The 27716-nt window shown below is 41.6% G+C and overlaps 2 protein-coding genes across 7 annotated transcripts in view; one reads left to right on the top strand and one right to left on the bottom strand.

The window, feature by feature from the left end:
• USO1 (USO1 vesicle transport factor) overlaps positions 1-18986 on the top strand; it is a 37968-nt gene extending 18982 nt beyond the window's left edge. For 4 of the 6 annotated variants that reach the window (XM_065836168.2, XM_071807907.1, XM_065836172.2 and 1 more), the window contains 16 exons: positions 630-770; positions 1605-1693; positions 2422-2576; positions 2829-3040; positions 3887-3907; positions 8156-8266; positions 8922-9040; positions 9634-9815; positions 10738-10859; positions 11871-12009; positions 13226-13389; positions 13944-14030; positions 14780-14866; positions 16416-16514; positions 16975-17190; positions 18071-18986. In XM_065836168.2, the coding sequence (XP_065692240.1) occupies positions 630-770; positions 1605-1693; positions 2422-2576; positions 2829-3040; positions 3887-3907; positions 8156-8266; positions 8922-9040; positions 9634-9815; positions 10738-10859; positions 11871-12009; positions 13226-13389; positions 13944-14030; positions 14780-14866; positions 16416-16514; positions 16975-17190; positions 18071-18148 (2022 nt within the window). In that variant the 3' untranslated portion in view covers positions 18149-18986. The remainder of the gene's footprint in view (positions 1-629; positions 771-1604; positions 1694-2421; positions 2577-2828; positions 3041-3886; positions 3908-8155; positions 8267-8921; positions 9041-9633; positions 9816-10737; positions 10860-11870; positions 12010-13225; positions 13390-13943; positions 14031-14779; positions 14867-16415; positions 16515-16974; positions 17191-18070) is intronic. The other 2 variants (XM_065836169.2, XM_071807908.1) reach the window with 1 other exon arrangement.
• LOC136101007 (albumin) overlaps positions 1-27716 on the bottom strand; it is a 433515-nt gene that overhangs the window by 32752 nt on the left and 373047 nt on the right. The gene's annotated exons all lie outside the window — the stretch shown is intronic.

Below are 27716 nucleotides of genomic sequence, written 5' to 3'. Positions count from 1 at the left end.
ATACTACTTTCAGCACAAATACTATTTCCAAATTGTGATTTTGTAATAGCTGGTGTATCACATAACTTCATTTCATGTAGCTTAAGAAGTAACAGTGATTTAAGTGTATAATTAGAGGGGTTTTATGTAAGGAATCTGCCTGTATGAATTCATGTACGGCTGTGGTGTGTGAACATAGTTCCAGTAGCTGCCTTTGCTGTGGGTTCGTAATTATTGATTGTTGGGCATCTTCCATTCTGCTCACCTCTCCAAAAAATGAAATGTTTTCCTGTTCTATGGTACTTTGTGGAAACTGAAGATAAATGATGAAGGTAGTTTCTCACTTCTGAAATGTAGTTCTGACAAATGGTAAACCAAATAATAAGAGTTACAGCTAAATTTCTCATCACTTCCTTGCAACATTTGCCATAGATTCAGATATTTGAAGATTTTAGAGGGTTTTACTAAACTCAAAATCCAATGGCTACATGTAGTAATGAGATGAACATGCTGTTTAATTGTTGGGTTTTATGTCCGTTTTTTGGAGCAATTCCATTTCGTGGCTAAACTGCAAATGGACTAACTTGTTTCATTCTGCATTTCAGAAGGTCTTGGGCTCTCTTTAAACAGAAAAATTTCTTTTTTTCTAGCTTGTGCGGGTACTCGTGTCTCCCACAAATCCTCCTGGTGCCACCAGCAGTTGTCAGAAGGCAATGTTTCACTGTGGGCTGTTACAGCAGCTGTGCACAATCCTGATGGCAACTGGAGTTCCTGCTGATATCCTGACAGAAGTAAGAGGGAGCAAATAGATGTAGGGACAGAGGCAGCTAAATGGGTATGGCAGAGACATAATGAGATAATGGTATTTGCTAAGAATTTATTTCAGATGGCAGAGATACCAGTTTCCTGTGTGGGCAACATCAGTGTAAGATAGTCTTTTCTGTGGTATTTTGCAACCAGAAAGTATTCAGATTTGTTTACTTTTTTTCCTGTTGGATTTTAGCATATTGCAGAGGGGCTGGATTAATGTTTTTCACTGGTTTTGTGTAGGTGGTTTATTATTATTAATTTGGTTTTTGTTACTTTTTTTTTTTTTTCTGAGGGAGTCTAGAAGTATTCTGACTTGGCAGGTTTCCAATGAGGAGAGACTTCTAGCTTCTGTAATAGAAAGCCTCACCAGCAATCTAGGATAAGGTGTTCTTCCCCTTGATAAAATGATCTACTTTGAGTGTGGACCAGTTCCTTTAGCGTGGCCTCCATTCCAATGTTTTTATCTCTTAAAAGATGAGTTGCAGACTTTTCTCTGTTTTTCGACTTCTCTAAAATGTCCAGTTTAACTGGCTGTCATAGCAGAACTGATCTGACATAAAAAGAAGTTGGAGGTAACTGGATACGATAGAGCTGCCTGAGCTTTCTGTCCCTTAACCTTTGCTCAGCATGCTTCACAGCTGTTAGCTGCTTGGATTTAATTTCAAATGGTTTTATGGAATAAATCTCTGAGATGTGGTATGTATTTTTTGATATCAAGCTGTCAGGGTGATCTTGAACAATTTTGAGTCATCTAGGCAGTAGATTGTGGCTCACATCTAACTAACTACATTTATTTTTTTCTGCCCTTTCTGTAGACCATTAATACTGTATCAGAGGTCATTCGAGGATGCCAGATGAATCAAGACTACTTTGCCTCTGTAAATGCACCTTCTAATCCACCAAGGTAGAGGAAGAAAAGTATTTAACTGTGTTAGGTAATGATGTATTGGCGTGGACAATGGCAGTCTAATGCAAAGGATTGTTTAAGTTCAGAGTCTGTAATTATGATATGGAGCCAATAGGTTCAACTTCACATTGGATATGTTCATTACAGCAAGAAGGTTGTGAAGTGCGTTTCCACAGAGATGAGGCCTAGAACTGTTGGGTTTTTTGTATTATGTGGTACTTGAAAAGTGAATGAGTAGTAGCTGAGAAATTCCCGGATGAGGATGAGCTGCCACTATCAGCCAGAGGACAGTTGACAAAAAGATTTAGAAGCAAGGAAATCAGGCAGGTATTTGATGTTTATTCCGACTTGGGAACAGCAAGGGTTACCTTAATGAGAACTTAAACTCAATATTTGAATATGAAGGTGAGGGTAGAAGAAGAGCATTCTGTATTACAAGTTGCTCTACACTATTACTGAAACTAGCAGGGAACTCAGTGTGAAACAGGAATATAGCTGGGGAACACTGGCTCGCCGCAGTCATGTATAATCTACTGTTTTGTGTTTCAGCTGACTGAAAAGCTTCGGTATTAAAATAAAAGGCTTTATTGAAGTGTGTGAAATGGCAATAGATGGAGTAGGCAAAAGCCTTTTTATTTACCTGGAGAATACACTCTAAATTGTTGATGTGCAGTTGTCTTCATTCACAACTTTGTCCTAATGATCTTGCTTTCCTTTCCAAACAGGCCTGCAATTGTAGTGCTTTTGATGTCCATGGTAAATGAAAGGCAGCCTTTTGTGCTACGTTGTGCTGTTCTCTACTGTTTCCAGTGCTTTTTATACAAAAACCAAAAAGGACAAGGAGAGATTGTTTCAACGCTTCTGCCATCTACTATTGATGGTACGCAGAACTAACATCTCTGCAGTGAGTTGTGAACTAGCACAAATGTTTAATGCATCAAGTGATATCTTCTGCAGAATTATGTACCTGCAATTGAATGTCAGATCCACGCAAGATGATTTGGCTTACGATTTCCCTAAGTCTTCATGAGTTCCATTTTTCTGAGTTTTAACTGTATGCTTACGTCTTAAATATTTTGCTGGTTTTGTGTCTTGTTTTAATCTCACTTGGACCTCTTGGCCATTCTGGTAGCTACAGGTAACTCTGTCTCAGCTGGTCAGCTGCTCTGTGGGGGCCTCTTTTCCACGGACTCTCTCTCAAACTGGTGTGCTGCTGTGGCCCTGGCCCATGCTTTACAGGAAAATGCAACTCTGAAAGAACAGCTCCTGAGAGTTCAGCTTGCAACGAGTATCGGCAACCCACCAGTGTCACTGCTGCAGCAGTGCACCAACATACTCTCGCAGGTACGGCACTGACTGCTCCCAGCCTTGGGGTAAAACTCTGGATATCCAGGAAAAATGCTACTCTTGTTGCAGGTGCGTCACAGGAAGATGCGAGCGCTAGCTTACTGAGAAGGAGGACTCTCTCCCCTGATGAGAGTTCTTAAGCTTTGCTTAAAGCACCATATGCTTGAGGGGGAGGAGAAAAACGGCAAATGTTGCTTTTTCATCAGTGATTGCTGCTTGATGTTGTCTACTCTCAGCAGGCAGAGGGTCCTAAAGCATCTATAATTAAACTTGATTTAAAAGACAAGGCAAACTGGCAGGATCCCCAGTCACATTTTGTTGCTGAGGAAGTGCCTGGTTAGTATTTAGCCTGTAACATTTTGAAAATACCAGGCGCTCATGTATTGATCGTTTTTGGTTTTGCTATTTAAAGCTAAGAGCTTTTTTAAACTTTTTCGGTGTATTAATGCTTGGCTTTGCAAATGCCAAGTAATTAAACTTTGTATCCTAGACCACACTTTCTTATGATGTGCACTTCTGTTATGCATACTTGTACCCTGAATGGTTGTAATGATAAGGAGTTACTGTAATTCTGGCAGTGATTAGACTGTCCTGCAAGTAAGAATAATGGCAGAATTCTTGTATTTTGAATTCATTCATGTGACTTCTCACCTGCTTTATCTGAAAACAGACAGTACTCTTTTGTATCCTTTTCCTGATGTTTTTGCTGACAGTAAATTTGAGTCAGTAAAACTCCCTGCAGCTCTTTAGTCTTAAAAACTACAAGGGATTCAGACTTTGGGGGGACATTTCTGAAATGTGTTCCACTTAAAAGTTCTCAAATAATGCATGTGTAACTTACAGGGTGATAAGATCGACAGACGGGTATGTATGTTTTTGGCACAGCTTTGGCATTTTCTTGCCAAAAGCAGCCCTTTTCCTCTTGTCTTGGGTTTTGCTGGGGAGGTGTTCTTTAACAGCTTTTTGATGTGTTTCCACTTACGGCTTTGTGTTGCACTTGGGTTTGGGCTTTTTCCTAGCGTAACAAGCTCTTTCTGTTTCTCCAGGGGATTCTCTGGGGATACTCCACAAAACTATGGGATAAATACCTTGGGTAGGATGGGTGCTTTCTTTCCAGTGGGGCAGACTCATTCACCATCTGTTCACCTAACAGATGCACTTTCTTGTAAGAAAAATTAAAACTTTTAGAAATGCTGTTTTCCCAGACTGACCTCTATGAAACAGCTGGCACAATCTAAAGTAGGAACATGATGATTATTTCCTGACTACTAAAAGAAAAGCTGTTGTTAAACCTGTGTTCCAACCACTTTATATGTTCTACTTACTAGCAAAAAGTTTTAACCTTGGGAGCTACTAGTTGTGAATAGCAAGGGATCTCAATACTAGCTAGTGACCCCTGAAGTGAGTTGTTAGGGTTTCAGGCTGTGTTACTTGCAGTGCTGCTAAGGTGGTTATCAGCAGCAGAAAAAGCAATTTTGAAATACTGCTTTATTTGCCACATTTGTCACAGTCGTCCTGAGGGATGATGATATTATTCTCAGCCCTAAATTGTTAGAACAGCAGCCATGGGGAGCTGTCTTCTATCTCAGTAGGGGTTATCGTGCAATGTCTAGGAAATAGCTGTGTGGTGGTTTGTTTGTTTGTTTGGTTTTTTTGTTTGTTTTTGGTTTTCTGTTTTTTTGGTTTTTTTTTTTTTTTCCAGAGGGTGTTTTGGTCTGTGTGGAAAACCTTAAGCAGAACTTGTTAGTGTGACCTCAGAATAGCATGCAGTGCTTGAGAATAAATGTGGTGTACAATTTCTTCCGGCAGACAACGTGTGCTGTAAATGCCAGGTAGCACATGCAAAAGTAACTGTGTGTTTCTGACAAGATCTTAATGAGTGACACTTCTACCAGTGTCTCCTAAGGAGTACGAGGTGTGGCAATGTGATGTAAGGCAAGACTGCCAGTTACAGCAGGTATTCCCAGTGTGTATGAACCGGCTCATAATGTCAGGATGATAAGAGCCACTATTTGTAAATGTAAATGAGGGGAAAGGGATTTCTAGTGCTGGTTGTTTGTTTTGTTTGAAGCCAGCATTTATTTTTGTTCAGTTAGAGAAGAATTGACTGTATCTTTTGATGAACAGCAGTAAGTTGCTGTGATTGAGGTCTCTGCACAGATGATGGATGTCATAGCCATGTTGTCAGTAATTAGTCAGTCTGAACTCTTATACTTGGGCTGTTTCTGGTCCCTCCGAGTAACTTACATCTCTCTCAGAAGAGTGGAAGCAATGTTGCATGGGTGGTTACCGTGGGATTAAATGCAGACTGTCAGCAATTAAACTGATTAAGTGTAACATAAGTCTGTCATTTGTAGAAAAAGGAGCATGGTAGAACTGGCCAAGCCCAGTGACCTTTTCTCAGGTTTGCTAGAGACGTTGAGGCTGAGCATAGGTTGAGGAACATAGCCATCCCTTCAGAGCAGAAGGACTGGGGAAAGCAATTCCCAGCAGTTTTGAACAAGTCTGAGGTGTGAGGAGCAATGAATGGGGGGAAAAAGCGCAGTTTCTCTGACCACTGCATAACAGTACTTGCAGGTGGGGTCAAGCTGCAAGTGTGGAGGATGGATGCTCCATCCATCCAGTGGACACAAGGACACTCCATCCTCCAGTGCTGTGTCAGGGTCGTGTTTCCCCAAAGGGGTTTCTGTGGCAAGGTAAGTTACATAGCTGGCAGTATCAGGAGGCTGTTACTGCATCTGATCTGGAAGTAATTTAAGCAGAATTGGTGTGGTGCTTTTACATTGCTCTTGTGCTAAAGGAGTGTGGACTCTGTGACTTCCAGGGTCCCTTTCAACCTAGGTGACCCTGTAGTTATGCGAAGTGGCAATGACAAAACAAATCGCCTGTCTAGAGGCTTCAGTATAGCAAGAAGGGCCTGTGTGGTCAGCAGGTTCTTTAGCTAAGTTGTTTGACATGACAATATTATTGCCGTTCACTACAGCAGTGTGACGTGGCAGATGATTTCCTGTATGAACTTGAAAGACCTCTGATTTGTGACCTTGTGTCCTAATTTATGCTTAACCTGAAGACTGGAGTGCGAACACAGTCCTTAGCCTTAATTTGCGGATAATAAAAAGTGGTGAGACAGCTCTTCTGGTATCCTGTCTTACTTTTGTAGATAAACCTGTTATATGATAGTGAATATCTCTTAAACATATTGTGTCATTAGACTGTCTTGGAAATAAGTGTCACCTCATGAGTAGAGACTTGAAAGTGCTGTGTTGCATACAAGTCATGAACTATTTACCAAGTATGAGGTGGGTAGGGGAAATACACAGTGGTGATGGGGAAAGCTAAATGAGCCAATTGGGGGGAAAGAGAATAGGGTTTGGGGACTGCAACTTGCAGTGAGGTCTAGATCAGTGGAAACCAGTTGTGTTATTCAGCTGCAAGGGTAGCAGCAAGGAAGGTAATGTGTTTATACAACATCATGGGAGGGTCACAACAAAGCTGCAGACAAATATTCAGTAAGGACTGAACAACAGTTGCTAGTATGGCATGTAGTACTTATAGTGAAACACATCAGACAGGTGCTGTGCAGTTTGTGGTGATGGCTGTATTCTCTGTGGTTCTGACACAGTTTACTCGTGTCTCTGGCAGTAATGAGTATGGTCATGAGGAAAAAGGGACAGAAGCTCCATTTCCTATGTGTGCAGCATTAGAGGTGACTACCACAGTCTCAGTATCTGTCATCTGTGTTCTCCTACTCCTTTAAGGAGATGGTTCATCTTGGTGATGGTGGTATACTGCAGCAAATCACAGCAACTCAAAAGGAAGTCCTTGAAGGCAGTCTCTTCTGAGCTAGGTATTGTCTTCCAGAGTTGCTGGACTCAGTTCCTCCCTGTTCTGTGGTCTGCAGGGGTAGCTGGGAGCCTGCCAGACCGCTGCTTGCTGGACAGCTGCTTACTGGCTATTTCAGTGGGAAACAGGCCTATTCAAAGACTTTGGGGGGCTTTTTTAGTGTGGGGGGCTGTTGTTGTTTTTTTTTAGTGCTTAACTAAAGTTAAAAACAACACTGCCTTCAGCTCGAAAGCACAGGGGTTACCAGAGGCATGAATGGAAATTCAGTGTCTCAAGCGCAGATAACTCTCCAGCAGATACACTTTGCTGTTGATTAATACCTCTCTTTTGCTGTTGTCTTGATCTGTGACTGCTCATTCCAATGTATTTTCTTGCCCCCCTTTGAAGGTATCCCAGCAGTTCTATAAGCCTTTTCCTGCCTTCAAGACTTCACTTTATCTTCCAGTTACTTTACCTGGTTTATTAGATGTGTGTCTAAAATTCAGTTTTCCATACAGGGAACATTTTCCTTGGCTGCCTTTTGAACGTTGACTGTTGGAAGAGATGTATGCCTGTCTTGAATGCTGCTGTGCCCACAGTACTTGCAGCAAAGACAAGGGGGACAGAATTGAGAAGGCAGTCAATTTTTAGATAAAAGCTCATTTTCCCTAGTTAACAAAAACAAATCCTGCAGTTAACATTCTTCGTGCTGGCTTAATGTGCTGACTGTCTGAATCAAAAGCCATTTGAGTATTATCTTACTTTACTTAGAAAACAATAATAGGAGCACATGGCAATTTTTAGTCAGCAGGGGAGGTCTTAGTGATGCATCTCTTTTTATAGGGAATCCTTACCTGGTTTAATTTATGCCTTGTTACTTCTTTACTGGGGTTGTGTGTATGTTCTTTCATGTTACCCTAGTATTAATTATAAATGCAAAACTAATTTGTCATGATTTTTGTATCAGTGCTGATTTGCATTGAGTCACTTTTCACATCTGTGTTGCTTGTTTTACTCTGGAAAGTTAAATTTGAATGATTTAATACTTGTTTCATCAAAGCACTTAATCTGTGTTCAGTATAACTAACAAATGGATGTTTTGAAAGACATGACTTGTGGTTTTTAAAATTAGGTGAAAGTGTGTGAGTTTTGAACCCATACAGCTGGTTGGTTGGTTGGTTTGGGGGTTTTGGTTTTGGTTTGTTTGTTTGTTGGGGTGTGGTTTTTGTTTGTTTTGTTTTTAGTTCTGTACTGTGGAAATGTAATGATGGAGGGGTTTATTCTTTTCAGGGCAGCAAAGTACAGACCAGGGTTGGACTACTGATGTTGCTTTGCACTTGGCTAAGCAACTGCTCAATTGCTGTCACACACTTCCTTCACAATCCAGCCAATATACCTTTTGTATCCTTGACCTGCTTGCAGAGTAGAACTGCTTGCCTAGAAATTACTTGGATTATTCATGTTCAAGTCACATATTTATTTAGGTCAGTTTGCAGGGATGCTGCGTGACACAAAAAGAAAATGTGTTGAGGCAAGAGATACAATCAGCTATTTGACAGTACTCTGTGTATGCTGACCTATCTTTAAGATGTGCATGTAACAAAGAACAGTGGAAAGCGATGTCATTTTGTCGGTGTGTTTTTTATTGTGACACACCCATTTATACTTTTAGTGTGACTTATGCTGACACCCAAGAAATAGGAAGAATGCTTCCTGTTTCTGTTGAAGCTTATTTATAATGCTTGCTTTTCAGGAAAAGATCTGACTAAAGTACACAAGGATAAACTGACACCTTGTCTAAACTGCAAGTTTGTTTTGGAACAACTACCTACCTTGGGTTAAGCAAACAGTTTATGAGAAAAGCTTCAGGGAAACCACTCAAGTCCTTTAAAATAGGAGCTAGCTTTCTGAGGATTCCAGCAACTATTTTGCCTACTTGCTAATTAAGGTTGTTTTTTATGTGAAAATAATTTTAATTGGCAATTTATATAGGGAGAAGTGTGTTACATGTATTGTGCTTATGAAATACCTCAAATACCCTTAACAAGAGCTCTAGCTCACAGGACAGATAGCTGAAAACCTTGGAGAAGAGGAGCAGCTCGTCCAAGGCCTGTGTGCACTTTTGCTTGGCATTTCCATCTACTATAATGACAATTCCCTTGAAAATTACAGGAAGTAAGTATGGTGTAGAAATAAGGGGACAGTAGGGAAAGGTTCTGTGAATAGCAGATGGTGTTTTAAGAGGCTTTTAACTGAGGTGATGCAGTCACCAATATTTGGTTGAATCACAGAATAGTTTGGGTTGGAAGGGACCTTCAAAGCTCATCCAGTCCAACAACCCCCTGCCATCAGCAGGGATATCTTCAACCAGATCAGGTTGCTCAGAGCCCAGCCTGGGCTGAGATGGGGCATCTATCCACCTCTCTGGGCAACCTGGGCCAGTATTTTACCACCTGCATAGTAAAAAAAAATATTTCTATTTTTTGAATATTTTCTATGCATGTTCCTCATGGGATACAGAATAACTGACCCATGGCTAGCTACGCAAAGCAGGTAGTTGTTTTGCACAGGTCCTCCTAACCTACATATTCTTGGGCTCAGAACAGATGTCAGTGGCACACCAAAGAAAATTGCATCTTGAATGTAAAGCATCTAGTGTGGTTAAGACTTGAGACAGATAATTAGGCATAACTGGACAAACCATCTTCAGGAAAGACTGGGTTTGCTTCTTTTCAGCTGTTACACTGTGATTTATCTCTTCCTTTTAGGGAGAAGCTGAAACAGCTGATTGAGAAGAGAATTGGAAGAGAGAACTTCATTGAGAAGCTTGGCTTTATTAGCAAACATGAACTTTATTCCAGAGCTGCTCAAAAACCACAGCCTAGTTTTTCTAGCCCAGACCACATGATGTTTGATCATGAATTTACCAAACTTGTAAAGGAATTGGAAGGTGAGATGTTATGCTCATTTCTGTAGTTTGTGATGAACTGATGACTGAACTACCGAATGCGCTTAATTGTAACGCTGTTAAAAGTAGTGCGATGATACTAAAATGGAATATTCTCAAATGCGGGTTACAGTAATAGCTTTAAATGATCATAAACCCAAGCTTACAGTTGAAGTATTTAGTAAAAATACTAAATGGAGAACTTCATATTCTTAAGTGAAATGATTCCCAGTACGTGCTGTGAGTTATCACACTGTGTCCAAGAGGTGTATTTACCTCTGCTCACATAGAGACTAGAGTATTGAGCACATATGATGGTCATAGGAGCTTGATTCATGTAAGTATACAATATAGGTATTTGCTGTTTCTAACTGATTTATTAAGAAAAATTATGACTGTTGAATTTTCTGGCCTGTTAGAAAATGATAGGGACTTTATTTACTTGTTTTTGTCCTTCACAAAAGAGAGAGGTTGCCATCATCCTTAACATCTAACTCATGCTGTTTATTATTATAACGTTGCCCAACGTCTGTCAGTCCAGAGAAGGAAAAAAAACTTGAAGCAGCAACAGTAAAGATGGTTTTGCCCAATCGTGTTTCATCTGCATATTGCCCTTGTAGTCTTAAGTCTTTTACTTGGGCAACAGCTATAGTGGAGCCCTCATGCAAGTGAAACATAGCTTTTTTGAGGGAAAGGACTAAAAAGACCCTTTTGCTTTTATGAAACTGTGTAAAGCAGAAAGTGTGCAGAACTTGCTATTAAGAAATTGTTATTTTCAATTTTCTTAAACCTGTTCGTGACAACTGCTTTTTTTAAAAGTGCAGGTTGAATTTTTAATGCTCTGAACTCAGTTAAATTGTGAGACTCTTTTGAGGACAAAAGAGATACGTGAACTGGGCTTTAGCTGGCAAACTGTTTTTGACAGGTGTCATAAGTAAAGCTATTTACAAGTCCAGTGAGGAAGATAAAAAGGAGGAGGAGGTCAAGAAGACACTGGAACAACATGACAACATTGTGACTCACTACAAAAAAGTCATTAGAGAGCAGGTAAGAGGAAGTTACACTGTACACGTGCATGTAGAAGTTTTTTGTTATGGCTTTTGGAGGCACTGCAGGGCTGTTTGATACCCGACGTTCCAAAACAAGTAATAAGAAATCTAGCAATGCAGAAACAATTATAAAAACACTTAAGCCAAGAATTTCTGGCTCAACTGAAATGTCAGTGTTTAGAAGAATGGTTAAGTTTAATTCTTTTCCTGGGGTACATCAACTCTTTCCTGTATTTAAGTTTTTCTTTTCAAATGAGGAACTGCAGTATTTGCAGCCTTTCAAAAAAAGATGTAATTCTATGCTCTCACCTTTGAAAAGATGACAGGTAAAAAGTGGCTGAATGAAGAAATGAAGTTTGTCAATGAAGTCTGGGTATACTTGCTGTGGTTAGACTCTCAAATATTTTTCTTCCCCAACAGTAGTTAATTTGTTTTGTTGCCACAGCTTAGAGAACAAAGCTAATTAACTTAGTTAATGGGGAGCTGAGGCAGGTGTTTGTAGTCCAGGGACACGGAATAGACACAAAATATAGCAGTAGATGAGGAATTAAGGGACACTTTTCAACCTCCAGTGAGGCTCTAAATACTCTTGAAGTGGAGCAAATGTGTTGCAGCTTCAGTGTGATGAAGAAAAATTACTATTGTCAGATTTAATGTGTTTCCTTTTTTTTTTCCTCCCACTGTCCTTGCTATGGGGATGCTGGAGCTTTCTTCCAAAAGATTTGGAAGGCATTGGTCTGGTGTGACAGGCTGCTTCTGTTTCTCCCTGCCTTTTTCCCTAGAAATAGCGATCTTGGTTTGCATGAGGCTTTTCTGTTCATTTCTCACAGGCAACACTGGCAATATCATGAACCAGTAGTGTGTACTGGTGGAGTAAAGATTTTTCTGTTCTTTCCTTCCTGATGTTGTTCTATTCAGGTGTTATTACTTGAAGTGTTGTTGTGGGTTGTGGTTTGGTTGTGGTTTTTTTTTGGTTTTTTTTTTTTAAATTATTATTTTTTTTTTTCAGGACCAGGAGCTCGAAGAATTAAAACAACAAATCAACACTTTAAAATCTCAAAATGAACAGCTCCAAGCAACAGTTACACAGCAAGTGTCACAGATCCAGCAGCATAAGGACCAATATAATCTCCTTAAAGTACAGCTAGGTAGGCTCTGGAAAGAATAATTAAAAAAAAAAAAATTCTAGTGCTAAAGATCTTGTGTAATTTATGGCAAGCTACAGAACAGCTCCAGCAGACAACCTTCTGTCACTTCAGGCTTGCTGTTGTATCTTCTGTAGCATATACAAACTTGTGAGAGAGATAAAACACACTTTATACAAGGTGATGTGAGTATTGCAAACAATTTCGTTTAAGCATCAGACTTGCTTCATTTCCTACAAATACTAGATTTTGCTTTAAGTGCCTTGACACTACAGAGTAAAGCATGGGAATAACTGAAAGGACAGCTTGAAAAATGTGAGTTGTAACTTGTTCTTGCTTTGTGCTCAAGTTTTGTGTTTCTTGAAATAACAGGTCAGTTTTCTGCAAGATCCGTTTAAGCACATGAGCTAGGGTCTCTCTGCCGCGTAAGCCTGTGCCTTGGCAAAACAGGCACCTGAAGAAGACCGCTATAGACTAGACAGGTCACTTAACTAGACACATGGAAATACTGGGATTAGTAACAGCTTCTGACCTGATCCTGATGTCACATCAGGTGCCTGGTGAAGGGTGAAAGCTAAAGCTTGCTGTAGGGACTGTTTGCTACCAGGGAGCTGCTGGTAGAGGCTTTCCACATCTTTGTTTCTTAAGTTAGTCCAAAATACTCATTGCATGTTCAGACTTGGAGGGTGAACAGATTAGCCATGTTCTTTACTGAAGTTTGGATCTGTGAATGAAAGCATGAATTAGGGAAGAATTGTTGTATGACAGGGTGTGTAATATGAGGCCTGTTACTGTCATTAGAGAGACTGCTAACGGAATGTTTAAATCAGGACAGTATATTCATGCTATTTTGAGGTCAAGATGCCTGATAAACTGTATATGACATGATTTCAAAAAGTAATTCTATCTTTGGAATTATTTACAATTAAAAGAGGTAAGGAAACAATTGTCCTTCCAGTATTGAATGATCTGTCTATGAACTTACTTTGGATGAACTGAATAACTAAACCAGCACACAGACACAGCCTTGAAGGAATGGTAAATCAGAGGTCTTTGAACTTTTGATAAATAATTTTTAAACACTCTGCTTCAGTTCTTCAGTTAGAATGGCTTGTATTGCCTTGTGGGGTCGGAGGAGGCCAGTCAATAAATACTTGGTGTTTGAAGCCAACTTCAAAATTATGTTCCTGTTTGTGACCTTTGTTATAAACTCTTTTAGGAAAGGACACTCAGCATCATAATTCCCATGGTGATACATTCCAGATGAATGGCATTCAGACAGAAGAAGTGAACAAATTGAAGGAGGAGTTGGAGGAATGGAAAACCAAGCATGAACTGCTGCAGGGACAGTTAAGGGAAAAGGATTCTGTGATTGAAAAATTAGTAAGTGCTAACTGTCTCAGAAGAACTTCGTGTGGCTTCCAGTTCCTGTTTTCTATTGTAGTTTGCTGCGAGCTGTGTAAGTCGTCATTGTTGCATGCTGATAACAGGAGCTATGGTGAGAAGAGGGCTTGAGCAGAGCCTTTTCTGCTTCACGTTGTTCCCGAAGAGTACTTTGTGCAGTTGCCTGTTGTACTGTAGAATCTGTGTTCTTTAGCATGTTTTGGGTAGGGAAAAAAATGGTAGGTGTCTCCTAGGAGCATACTGGGGGTAATGCCTAAGACGTACTTAGGGTGGCCTGCATTTGTCCTCCTTGTCAAAATGCAGGATGATGCGCTGCTTTGTGTGTCTTATGCATTTGAATTGGTGAAAGATGTTTTCACATCCACCTTACAGGAGGCTATCCAGCTGCTCTGTTGTAATCGGAAAGCTTTATGATGTGGATTTCTTATCCTTTTTGCACCTTGTCTACTGGGAACTTTAAATATGTTGTTAGACTGTGCTGTCAGAACACAGTCTGTCTGGTTCTATGGCTGATTTTCCTGTTGCTGTTGCAGAAGTCTTCACAGTTGGAAATGGGAACAGAGCAGTCTTCACAGATCAGCAAATCTGGTGGCTTGGAGCACAACAATGAACTACAGAAGGTGAACTTGTGGTATTTTAGCAAAGCTGCAGTGAACAGTGGTAGCTGGGGATAGGAAAGAGCATGGATTCCTGAGCATGTTGATGTTTTTAATGGTGTATGTTTATGTGGTGATGGTCATAATCTTGGAGCATAAAGATTATGCATGCAAAAATGAATCAGTTGCTTTTGCTAAGCCAGTTTGAGCCAGCCAAAGACACATGAACTGATGCTTTGGTCTTGCAAAATCTGTTTACCCATTGGAAGACATACTTTTGAATATTGATATGAAAGCTTCCAGGTATTAGATGTACCACATAGAGTAAATGTTTAAATATCTGAAGGTTCAATAATCTAAGGCAGCTGTTGCTCAAATAATACTGTGATTAGGAAACTAATAATGCCTGGGCTGATAAGTCATAATGAGTTTCTGCACCAAGAATAAACATGGTGGAGGATGCTAATGGAAGTGCTAGTGGTGCGAAACACTTCTGTACACATGACTAAGGCTTGGACAGATGGCTTAGTTGAGCATTCTACAGAAAAGAGTTCGTAAGACCGGGTGGAAAACAGTGCTTGTTGCTGACTAGTTTTGGCTTCTAGAGAAATGGTTGCTGTGCTCTTATTGAGAGAGAAAGATACAGCTTCCCTCTCATGTATGCTAGTAGGAAGCAGTTGGTCTGGTAGCAATTAACTTAAGAAAAAATAGTGAATAATTATCTTGTTTTATCAAATTAACTTAAAAATATGTTTCTTCTTTGTTTCCCAAAGGAACTGGAAAGGCTCAGGAGTCAGATACAATTACAATCTGCAGAAATCTCTAAACTTCAGACTGAGAATCAAAAGCTACAAGTAATGGTACCAGTAAAAACTTGCTTGTTTTCTCTTTGGGGACTAAATCTTGACGACTTTGCTTTCCCGCTTAGGCTGTCTGAAGGGATTGTTTTAAAAATGCACATCAGCAAGTGATTCCAACAGTGTTTCAAATGAAGGAACGTGTCACCTAGACAAATCCTTCATGAGGAAAGAGGGGAACTTGCAGTGAAGTTAGTGCTCTGTGAGGCCATTGGTCTATGGTATTTTTAAACCAAGGAATACCAACTATTCAGTGTTTCAAGCTTACACCTTAATCAAAGGTAGTAGTCTCCCATGAGAGACAAATGTATGATATCATGTATTTTAGAGGGATCATTATTCTTCTAAACAGCTGAGGATACTAATTTGAAAGCCTGTGTACAGCTGAATGGCAAATAGTAGGTGCATCTGTCTATGCAGATCTCCAAATGCTTCAGAACTTTTAGCTGTGTGTTGAAGAGATTTGTTAATAAAGCCTTAGAGAATAACTAAATGTCATTCTGTCCTCAAAACTAGTGGATGGCATTAGACAGTGAATGTTCATCTAGAACACTTAGACAGTGAGTTGCATGAAAACATTACAGACATTTCCACTGCAGAGCTGACAGAGCTGCAGGAGCACAGGTCATGCAAACAATAAGTTATGTTTGGTGTTCAAGCAGAATGAGAGTAGCTCCTGTGTGCCCTGCTTGACAGCTCTGCTGTAATAAAGACAGGGTAGTTGGTCTGTGGTGGCTGGACTCACTGAGGCTCTTGCTTGTGGCTGGCTTGTTTTGACTTGTGCACAGAGTTCTAATTTTGGCATTGTAAGAAAGAGGGCTTGTGCCAGATAAAACATGAAATGTTTAATGTACAGATCATCTGAGAGAGAAAGTCTTTTAAAACCTCCATCATCTGAAGTCTCAGCTGCTCTAAGATGCCATTGCACATATGTTGGCCATTTATGCTCATGAGGCAAAGGCTCATTCAACTGCTCTATGCTGCTGCCAGTTGTCAGGCCACTTAACTGCCATCCTGTAGACTGTCTACCTTTCCTAGAACTTTGACTTAAACACATATAACTGGAGAAGCAATTAATGCCATAATGCAGTTTTAGCTGAAAGACAGCTGCCACAGTTTGGAAATAGCATGTTTGGGTAGGGCTGGCTGAGACTAAACTATTGCTTTTTTTAGTAGTCACATAGAAAATTTGGATGTTTAGCCTAATTAAAAAATCTTTGGCATGTAAGAAGTACTTGAGTGAAAGCTGGTGGCCTGTACAAGACAGGATCTACTGGGGAGGGTCAGGGGGAGTCTCTGTACAATACAGCTTCTGTGAAATAGAGGATGCATATTGTGTTTGCCTTTTTGTATGCATGTGCATATGTGTTTAAGGCCCCAGGAAGCACAGATCTGTTCCCTGATGCCTTGCAGTGCAGGAGATACATACCTGTCACATCTTGGCTATGCTGTAAGAAGATATGTTTTTAAATTCTGCAACTGACTGTAGTGTCTTAGCTTGCTGTCATTGTATGTGTGGCATTCAGTGCTCTGATACCAAACTCCTCCACAGAATGCAACTGCAGATCCTGTGTTAGGACACAGCAGTGCAACAGCAGCACAGAACTCTGAATGGAAGGGACAACTTGAGCAAGAAATAAAAGAATTGAAGGTTGGTAGTGGATCACCAAATTAAGTCACTTGATACTCAGCCTTCAGTGAGGACTTCTACAATAGGAAAGGCTTGGGGTATAAGTAATTTGCTTCTTCAGCATCTTAGATGTTTCAGGTTATGGAAGGGAAACTGGATGTGTCTCTTCCTTTTTTTTCACTGGGGAAATGTCTGCCTTTAAATAGTTGGTAAGGAGAGCCTAGCAAATAGCTTTATTCTGACATGAGCAATCCAGTTTGACTGGGAGGATGGTAGCCACTGTTCAAGACCGATCTGACTCCTGGTTGCTAATAAGGGGTGTTTGGGTAAGGAAGTGTGTAGGAGCAAGGCCACAGGGTGCTTGGTGGAGCTGGAGCAGTTGCAAGTAGTGTATGGAACGTGTTGGTAGGAAACAAGGTTTCAGCTGTTCCTGTGCTTATGGTGTAATTTGGTGTGGGATTTTTTCTTTTCCTGTTGCCAGAGTGAAGTAAAAGCCCTTTCTGAAGAAAAAGCATCACTAAAAGAGTACCTGGATTCGTCCAGTAGTACCATTGCTATATTGCAAGATGAGAAAAGTAAACTTCAGCAAGAAGTGGCAGAATCAAAGAAAGAACAGGATGATCTTCTGGTGCTTTTGGCTGACCAGGATCAGAAACTATCTGCACTGAAGATCAAATTGAAAGATCTTGGTGTACCGGTAAGCAGAACAATGGATCAAGTGAGTTCTCAGGTTTGTGGCAGGTCTGAGTGGGCTGGGTATGCTAATAGTTGATCCAGTAAATCTGGCGAGGCATCTTTCTATAAGTAGGGGGCTGTTGAATCTATCAGAGTTGCTTTCTGAACTTATATTGGCATCCATCAGTAAAAGATGATTACTGCTTCTTGAAAGCAGTGTTGAGTTAGGGATGTTGAGAGGTACTTGCCAAACTCCTGTGATGAAAGCTACTTGTAATGTATGTCTGGAATGATACCTGACCATGTGCCTGGGCTTGCTGCTGCCAACTAGAAAGCAGATGATGGCCATGTTCTAATCCTAAGGGATGGTTCCACAGATAATACCGAGTCATAACGAGAAAGCTCTAGTCTTAAGCAGTGCTGCAAACTGTCAGGGCAGTTTCTGTGAGCCTTGTCTTCTCGGCAGTTTCCTTTAAGAATCCTTGTGACTCACATCTGAAAGTGTAACTGCAAGATGGACATAACCAACTGTTGTGCTGCAGTTACTATGACAGATATGTTTTCCTCCTCAACCTATTTGGTCAAGAATGTTGGTTTTAGTTCACGCAACGCTGTGGGAAACTGAAATGAGTATGAAGAAACTTGTTCAGATTTACAGGGCAGAACTGATGGTGCTCAACAGAGACTGCTGTTTGCAGTAGTCAGCCATCCTTAGTAGAGAGGTTAAACTGTGTGACAATACAAGATGACAGTTGCCTTTATTAAGTGCTAACTGATACAGCATGATAATCTTAGGTTAGTTTTAAGCTTATTTTTCAGTCCCTCAGCATTTGTCTTGCCTTCAAAAGGTTGGATCAGAGTAAGGGACATTACTGTTTACAACAGATCTTTCTTCATTTCAGGTTGAAGATGAAGATGATATTGAATCTGGAGATCAAGGGGATGAAGATGAGGATGGGGATGACGAGGAACAAGACTAGAATGCTCTTGTGTGTTACCGTGAAAACTAGATTGCATTGCTATTGGGGAAAAAATCTGTTATTGGTATACAAAGCAAAACATCTGCTTATGAAAATCAGATGGGAAAATGACAACTGTGGGACTGGTTATAAGTTACTGAAGTGTTTGAAAACAATTCATGTTAGGTAAAGCCAACAAAAATCACTGTTTAAGTTATACATGAGTCTCCCAAATTGTACCTGTTTAGAAGTTGCTTCAGGCACTGTTTAAAGCATGGGGATGGCAACGTTGCTGCCTCAGTCATTGACAAAAGTCCTGTCTATTCGTCTATGGTTTTAACTTTCTAGGACTCTTAACATAATTAAATACAACAGTATTTGGTTTAACATCTGTCAAATGGAATAATTGCCTCTGCCTTCAGCATGGAGCTTCAGTGTAATTTGTGGCTTCTTTGAAAGAGCAGTGGCAAGGTGGAATGGTTGGTGGTGGCTGTGGTGTGTGCTGGCCGCTGCATAGGCCTCTGGGCTGGTTCTCTAGGCATGAAGGGACCTGCACAGCCTGGAGTGCCTCAACACCCAATACAGCTGCATTTGGAACCTCCCAGAGGGAACCACCATACTGTGCTAATAATGTGGAAGAGGTTTCAAGGAAACCTGTGCAAGATGGTGTTTTTAAGAACAATCTATTTGGAAAAACAAAGTCCAATACACTCTTTCTAAAGATCTAATGTGCTACCGAGTCAGCATAAAAATAAGTAAAAATCTTGTTGACTGCTTCAGTAAGGAAATGAAAGCTACTATGATTTATATAACTTATTGGCTCTTGACAAGTGAATAAAAGATGAAATTTTAAAAGAAACTTAATACAGTAAATGCATCAATTTCATTTTTTTGGTAATAAAAATAGGTATGTCCATTTAGTACTCACTTAATTATTTTGTCCTGTTTTAATAAAATGTATTTTAATACACATGTAAAATTGTCTAAAATCCAGTCTAGAGTGGCAGATGAAGGTAATAATATACCATGTACTGGAGGTTCTCATCACATGGGTATATAGGGATGCTGGTTTAGCTTTTGCATTTTTCAACAATGTAGACTTCAGTAGCTGCTTAACTTCCTCAGAGTTTGTTTGAGTTTTTTACACAATAATTCTTTAAATGATAATTTGAGAAAGACCAAGAAGGAAAGACTTTATAGAAGTCACCTTACACTCTCAGTGTGTCTCTAATATGAAATAATTGGAAAGAGTAGTTCAGATAAGCTCTGCTCTTGACGTTGGTCCTTAGCCATATTTTTGTGGAATTGGGGAGAAAAGGGCAAGGATGAGAAGCAATGGCAGAAGAGGAGCTGAAATAAGGCAAGAGATGCATGGCCTACAAAAACAAACAAAACCAACCAACCAAAAAACCTCAACTAAACAAACAACAAACAAAAAAACAAAACAAAAAAAACCCACAAACAAACACCAGAAAGCAAATAATCACACCACCAAACCCAAAAATCAGCAAGGAAGGTATGAAGTGTCGTGATGTATTTGGTTTTTCAAGCACAGGAGGCTATTTGTGAAGTGAAGGCTATTTGCTTTGTCAGGGATATTTTGGAGCTCTTGTCAAACTAGACTGAGTGATGTATGGTGCCAGAAGTTAACAGGGTGAATAATAATAAAAAGAGTAACTTCTGCCCAAGCTTTCTGTGCTAGGACTGATCACAAAATAGGTTAAATGGTATGCTGTTATCCTTACAGGTACTACAGTCACAAGGTGGCATTATTACAGATAGCTGAAGAATTTCAGTACTTAGTTCCTGCTATGTGCATGAATATAGGCTGATATTCATCATCCCTGAAAATTCTCTTTACAACTAGGTTTCTCCTTCATGCACAGAGCAAAGGGAGTCTTTAAGCATGGCATCTGTAATCTGTTAAAGGAAAAAATAAGTGTAAGTCTGGACTTCATGGTATGAGTTTTATATAATGACCTGGATCATACTAGTTGTCAGCTTGCTCATAAGCATAAACACAGACTCAGGATGAAAAAACACAACACATGTGATTGATGGTCTGGCCTAATGTTGACTGGGAGCTGTGAATCTGGCAGCCTTACCTGGACATCAGTGCCACTCCTAAAGAGATGGTTTGCTTCAACATTTTTTTTGGTTGTCATTCTCTCCAGCGTTATGCTTGAGAAATTCTGTCTTTTGGAAGCAACTTCAGAATGTTTGAAATGGCAAAAAAATGAAGGAAGAAACAACTAGGTGGGATAGGAAGTGCAGGAGACAAACTGATTGCAAACAGGTTTTTAAAAAGCCTGTTCAAAGCGCTTTTTAGAAATCCTGTTTTGTTGATGTTTTTATTGCACCATTCTAGTGGTGCACCTTCCTGCTGTTAGTAGGTGTGTCTGCATTATAACTGTATGATTGGCAAACAGGTGGCCTTTGACTGGAAGATATTCACTGTGCATTCTTGGCTGTGTCATGAGAATTAGATTTATTTTTGTTTCTTTGGAATCTTGTCCCATCATGACTGGGGCATCATGAATGCAGAGTATTTTTCCTCACTCTCTGCAGGGCTTGGATCCTATCCACATAGTCTCTTCGTCAAAGCAAGCGATTGTGAGGAGGTAGATATATCCCTGGTTTCTAACTTGCTTGTTGCACATACTGACCTTGATACAGAGAAACAGGCCCAGGAGTGCTGAGCTGCACAGAGTACCAGGAATGAAAAGCAGAAGCAACTAATTCTGATTATTGTATGCTAACAGTAGAACACCATAACCCACCAGGCAGTGTGGGTGCTGTCATATACATCCTTTCAGTGCAAGGGTTTTCAGAAAAGGTCCAGTGCTGTATTGTCTGAACAGGGCAAGTCTTTGCAATTTCTTTAAGACAGCTGCTATACAATCTTCTGGATCAGTTGTTTGCAAAGTACAGACTTCAGGGAAGCAAAAGCAGCCTTACCTGTGATACACAGCCTCTGCCTAATGCTGATCTGCAAGCTCAAAAATTGCCAAACACTCTTCATTTGTGTAAATTTCTTACTAGAAATTAAAATCAAAACAAAGTGTTCATCTTAAGAGATTATTTTTTGTAAATACTTCACTAGAAAAAAAAAGTCTCCCTTTCTTAAAATTACAAGTATAAGGGAAAGCCTGAATGGGGAAGAGATGGGAGACTGAGTGGGGAGCTAGTTGCCAAGCAATCCCTCAGCTCCCAAGTTATGCTGGGGGGAGAACGAGGACCTTTTCAACTATTCTTCCTGAGTGCCCAAGTGTTGGCCAAACAGCATCTCCATTTTAAATAAAGAGCTGACTGGGTTCCGCCTGCCTTATGCACTTGTGAGCAAAAGGACAATTACTGTAAAACAAGAACGAGGTCCTTGTGGTTGGCTGAGCTGTGCACTTTTCTTCTGTAGCTCAACTCCGTTGTAAAGTCAAACACATATTCAATTTGTTTGCTATTCCTCTCAAATGCTATTTAAGGTGAGACTAGCATCATACTACTTATTTCTCTCTGTTACACCATTTGACAAGTTTCTAAATCACATCTTACACCTGCATGGCACTGTTAAGCATGTGTGCTTTGTGTGAAACAGCCTAATCACAGACCCTTTGCAGAAATGGGTGTTGGGAAGTGACATCTACAGCTCATCTTTACCAGATGAGATGTTGTAGATCATCTGGCATGCTGATCTAACTAAACTGATTTTTGAAAAACCACAGGAGCTCTTGGTGGAAACAAGTGGTGAATCTCTGTCACTAGATAGGTAGTTACATCCCTTAGAAACTGCTCTCTGAAATTTGTAGCCCCATTGAGAAGGCTGTAGGGTTTTCTGTGCCTATCTAATTCCTTTGCTCCATGAAGCAGCCACAGAACATGACATTACCTTAAAATGACAATTCAGAAATAAGAAATAGGTCTGGACAAGCCTGGGATCACTTTCTGCTGCTTATTTAGGAAACCAATAACTTTATGATACTGTGCTTCTCGATCGTGCTTGCCCCAGATTTCCAACAGGCAGGAGCCAACTTGCGGAAGCACAGAAGTCTATGAAGAAACTTTGCTGGTACTTGCAAAACTCTGCATTTGCTTCTTGAACTCCTGATCACCTGCTCTTCCCCCTGTGGACAGATTTGTTACTGGTATCTTAACATATTTCCAGGGATGTTATCTGAAAGACCTTTCTGATTCATTCTGTATCTGGCTTATCCCAGGCTTTAGCGTGTGGGCTCATACCCCTACCTTTAGAATAAAGGGCAGAGTGGAACAAAGGGTCTGCATATTCACAGCTTAAGACACAAAGTAGGTGCAAAATGGTAGGATCTCTGCTGCCTCAGTGGAGGAGGGGTCAGGTTGCTGCATGCTCACATCTCTAACTCTACAGGCTCCCTCTGTGGTGTGTACTTACACCAGTAAATCCATCACGGATTTGGACATTTCACTGTATAGCTCCTGGATAAACATACAGTCCCAAGGCAAACGAGAAATGAGGTTTTCCCAGTAATTAAGGGAGTCCTGAGATACGTATTAATTTAAGCTATCAGTAGGAGCCTGCTGAACACTCACAGTGACATGTGGTCTAAACTGAAACCAAAGCACATCCAAATATTGTTTCATGTCATCACCCATGATGCATGACAGCACAAAGTCACAAGGTGTGGCTCAACGTGCCCTCCTGGAGGATGCCAGACTCTAATCTGTGTGCTTTCAGTCCCCAAAATGATGATGCAAGGGACAGCGATTTACTGCAGGCTGCATTCTTCTCCCAGTGGCTTGGGCAAGCATTCATGTGGCTAGGAGGGAGAAAGATGCTGAGATAATTAGTTAGACTTGTTTGTCCTTAGGCAGCCACTCTAGCCAACTGGGCCTACCGCAGTGATCCTGGGGAACGCTTTCCTCGTCAAGCTCCAGCGTGGCCACCAGAGGTCATGGTCTTCCTACATATGGCAGAGAGACCCAGCTAAAGCAGCCCTGACTTGCAGGCTGGAAACCCAAGCAAGTGGAAGGGTTTCCAAGCTAGCCAGATGCATTTGGTTTTAAACAGAACTGTAAGGCAAAGAGCTACAGTATAGTTTACTCTCCTGCTACTCAAGTCTAGTAATTCTGAACCCAAAATAGGATTAGCAGCTGGCACAGTTTGAGGACAGGTTTATTTGAAACATGAGCTCATAGTGGAACTTAGGTTTGGACTTCAGCTGCAGGGAGCATGTTGCCTTCTTGAGGCAGAGCAGCCGGCGAGGCTGTCCTGCAATGCACTCACAGTGCCGTGGGATTGGCTCTTCACAGCCAGGGTTGGGCTCTGCAGGAAGGGCTGTGCCTGTGCCAGGGATGCACACAGTGAACCTGCAGCTGCAAGAGGGCACAGCCAGTGTGGGCTCCCCGCTCCAGCATGTCTGCAGTGGCTACTTGTTACTATGTTCTTACCTAGCAGCCTCTGAATTGCTGGGATGTCTGTTGTGTACTTGTTAAGCAACAAACATGTCTCTTCTGCTGAATTCCACAGGGTTGTGCCTGGCAGTCACAAGCTGCTAAGTCCCAAGTGGGACAGAAAGAAACCTGTTTATGTATCTGCTATCAGGCTGAAGCCACCACTGTGTTGGGTTGGGTTCAAACCTTACAAACTCCAGTTCAGCGTTGTGGTGATGCATGTGGAAACCTGAAAGCCCATCTTTCCACTATTCAATGGAGAAGTAACAGATTGTCAGAGGAAGAGTGCTGCACCAAGTTAAAAAGTCCCATTTTACCACTGATCCACCATGTGACCTCTGCAGCTGAGTGGTGTGATTTGCCTCAACCTCCATGCAACTTCCTCTCCTGGGCTTCTGAAAACTCCAGCGATGCAGGTCGTGCTGTATGTGGATATGGAGCCAGAATCTCTGTTACTTCTTTCCCAAGAGACTGTGGGGCTCCTGGGAAATGCAGGTGTGTATGCAGGTACGACTAACTCCCGGTCTGAGGACAAGCTCGGGCATTGTGCTGCCCTCCCATCCTCTCTCCTCCCCTCTCACTAGCTCCTTTTTGTTAAATTGCTGTTCCTGAGTTTATTGCAAGGTGACTGCAGTGCTGCTTGTTTACTTATGTCTCAGTAAATCACGGAGTTAGTAAAAAATCTCCCAGGTTGAATGAAAAGCTTTATCTGACCGGAAATACCAGCATGCTTGAGATCACACAGGGTATGAGCAGCAGGTGAAAGTGTTCCAGATACCTTGTTAAAGGTTCCTAAGGGGAAAAAAATCTGGAAATAAAAACAGTGCTTCACAAAATTAAACATCCACATTTTTCAGTACAAAATGTGTCAATGTCTTGGCTTACACAAGCACTAGGGAAGGACTACCTGAAAACTTTAAATGCATAATGTTGCTTATTTGTTGGGAGGATTGTTTTTTGGTTTCTTTTGAGATGGAGTGGTTCTGTCAAACAGCTCTTGATTGGAAAAACATTTTCCCACATGGCTAGAGAGGACAGTATATGTTAGGATACTTGGTGAATGAGCAAAGGGCTTCTCTGGCCTGTCACAGCCATAACCAAGTACAAGAATACATGAGGCTGCCAAAGGTTCAATTTAATGAAGCTGCTTGTGGTAGGAGGCAGTTGGTTGTGGGCCAAAGCAACATGCAAACACAGCAGATATGGCACCCCAAGGTGACAGCAGCAAGATGCTCTCCATGGAGGTGAGTTCTCCCCTGTTCTTTCCATTGCAGCTGCCCCAGAGGGTACACTGTGAATGTGCATGGGGCTGGTGCTTTGACTGGTGCAGCAGAGGCAAGGACAGCCTGCTCGGCTTTAACAGAGCATTTTTAAGGTTTACTGATCCCTTCTCAGAAGAAATGGACAGGGTTGCATCAGCAAGCCCAGCTGTACAAACACATGCCAAAAGTAGAGTAGAAACATGCCAGGCTCACTCATCACTCCAGGAAATCCGCTCAGGTAAGAACAAACTTTCTCTATGATTTTTTTAAAATCTCTCAGACACCTACAGTCAACTTTTGGTCACAAGCTGTCTGGAGCTGATTTTTATCTGTGCACTTTAATGGGAAGGAAGGCGGTGATGGTTAGGCAACTGATACAAGGCTTCTACTCTGAGCAACCTTGGCTTCAGCTAGTCAATTACTCACTCCTCTTCCTGGCAGGGCCCAGTCTACCTGCTTTTCAAAGTATTTCTGAACACATGTAGCTGCAGGCTGCAGGACCGACTGCCATGCCAAAACTAAGGGGACTTGGACTGAGGTCTGAAGGGGCATGAATTGCTGGGAGTTCTGCCACCCTTTGGGCAGCCCTTGCAGGTCTGTCTTCCTCTTGCAGCTGCTACGGACCGAGAGCAACTGCTCCCCCCAGTTTTCTGCTCTGTTGTACAAGAGGGATATCGGGTACCTTTTGTCTAGAGTCTAGAAGCTTTCAGCAAGGAGATTACACCTTCATTTCCAACAATGTTTTCAACACATTATTCTTAATCCAAGACCAGACTTAGAGGCATCTTTTCTCCAACCGGTGTGTCTGCCTATTTCCCACACATGTAAGTGCATGTCCAAAGGGGAATGGAGTAAACAAGGACCCTCAGGAGTTTCATTCCCAGCTCTTGGCAGATCATGCTTTGCCCTGGTCACCTGTGTGTTGTGTTTGTGGCATTTCCCCCACAACCATTGCAACAGCTGCCTGTGCCACTGTGCACATGGCCTGCATATCTCTGTGCATACCTGGGGACTCTGCACTACTATTTCCTGAATGACAGATGCTATCAAGCAGTCCTGCCAGCAGTGCTATGTTTTCTGGCTGTGACTGACTTGGTGGCCTTGAAGGACTACCCCAATGACAATTAGTGTCACAACTTGCACTTATTCGCAGAAGCAGCTGGACTTACGACAGCTATGTCAGACATCAAACAACTTCAGAAAGATACCCTTTATCTAAAGCTATGCTCTAGATGTGCACTCTCAGGCTGGTTGCATCATCCGTACAAATCACTGACTTGGTCCTGCTATGTACACAGAGAGCGTGCAAGGCCCAGTGCTGTGGGTGAAGTGCTCTGATGTGATTGCTGCGGTACTTGAGACAATTTCCTGGTGAAATGTTGTATACTCTTGAGTCATATCCGCCCTTTGCTCTAGGAATCTCGTGCTTTGACCTCAGCAGACAGCAGAAAAGATGAAGTGAGAAATCCCCCCCCATTTCTGCTTTTACCTTTGAAACATAGCTTTTACAATGAGTCTGGCTAGAACAGTATTTTTCTTCAACCTTCAACTTCTGTTTCAGTGTTCCTGTTGACGCTACCAGCTCGTCATCAGAAGTTTGTGCCGACTTCTGATTTAGCAGATAATGTGACAGTTGCCCTTTCTTCCCTGTTGCTTCATGGTTTGCAACAGGACATTAGTCAAAACAGTTGCTTCCAGGAACCTGCTGTTTCAGGAATGACCTATCTACAAATATCTGCTACTTGCAGATTTGCTGCTATATTTCCCTGAAGCATCTCCCAAGTGAAGTGTCAGGGCAACAGGATTGATGATGTAGCACATCTTTCCATCTCTGAGAAGATGACAGGACGGACAGCAGCTGTAAGTCAACATGAGATGGGGAACTGCATGGAGGATCCCTGCTTTCTGCTCCTTATATCCAGTCCTCTCTGCCACCAAGGGAAAGCAGTACCCGTTTCCTTGAAGGATGCTGGCAGAGATGTGCTACTGAGCGTTTGTTGCACCTGTTATTCAGCAATGTGCATGAGCTGCCTGAAGATCTCAAGGCCTGCTCTGCCTGCTCACATACAGTGTCCACATCTGACAAATGCTACAGGCTGTGGTGCTGCCTGGAAGGAAGGAGCAAGCTAGGAAGGAAGAGCATTCTTGCAGAGTAAAGCTAAAACTTGGTTTCTCCCCACATCTCTGGCTCTGGTTTCCCAGTCAGATTTCCAGGTGTGTGCATATGTCTTGCATCTGTCTAAATCCCAGCTAAACACCTGAGTCCTAGAACCCTCAGGAGAGAAATAGAGGGAGGGAAATCCCCACTTCACATGGCCTCACTCTTGCAAGGTCTCAAACCATGCATGTGTCACGTATGTGGTTTCTGCAGCAGTCTTCCAGTTTTGTCAGACATAGGTGAGTACAGGGCAAAACAGTTTCGACCCTTTGTCTCTCTGGTTTTTGTCTAAAGAAAAAGAAAAGAGAGGGTTGCTGGTGTGATGGCAAAGCCACTCTAATGGGGACAGAATGGGGACCACCTTGCAGCTGTGGCCTAAGGACAATAATATTCACATGGCCTGTGCATGGCTCCTTGCTGACCAGTCCCTCCAACAGCTCAGCTGGACAAGAGGAGAACAGAAGAGGTTCTATCTGCTTAGAGTTTTCTGGCTCAAAGCAGAAGGCAAATTAGGGATGAAGGAGCTGGCCTAATGCAAGGTGCATTCTTGTAGCACCTCAGAAGACAGTGTGTCTGAGCAACAGCAGCCAGTGTGCCTGGCAGAATACCAAATGGGCAAAGACAAACTCTGCCTACTGACTAAACGGCAAGCAATCTCCTGTGAGATCCTGGCAGCAGGAGGTATTCTGTAAAATCACAGCTTCCGCTGTGGTGTTTGTTTTGTGTGGAGCTGCGTTTTGTCCCA

The sequence above is a fragment of the Patagioenas fasciata genome, chromosome 4 (assembly GCF_037038585.1).
Source record: "Patagioenas fasciata isolate bPatFas1 chromosome 4, bPatFas1.hap1, whole genome shotgun sequence".
Classification (NCBI taxonomy): domain Eukaryota; kingdom Metazoa; phylum Chordata; class Aves; order Columbiformes; family Columbidae; genus Patagioenas; species Patagioenas fasciata.
The sequence above is the reverse complement of the archived record's forward strand: the minus strand, read 5'-3'. Positions and strand labels throughout refer to the sequence as shown.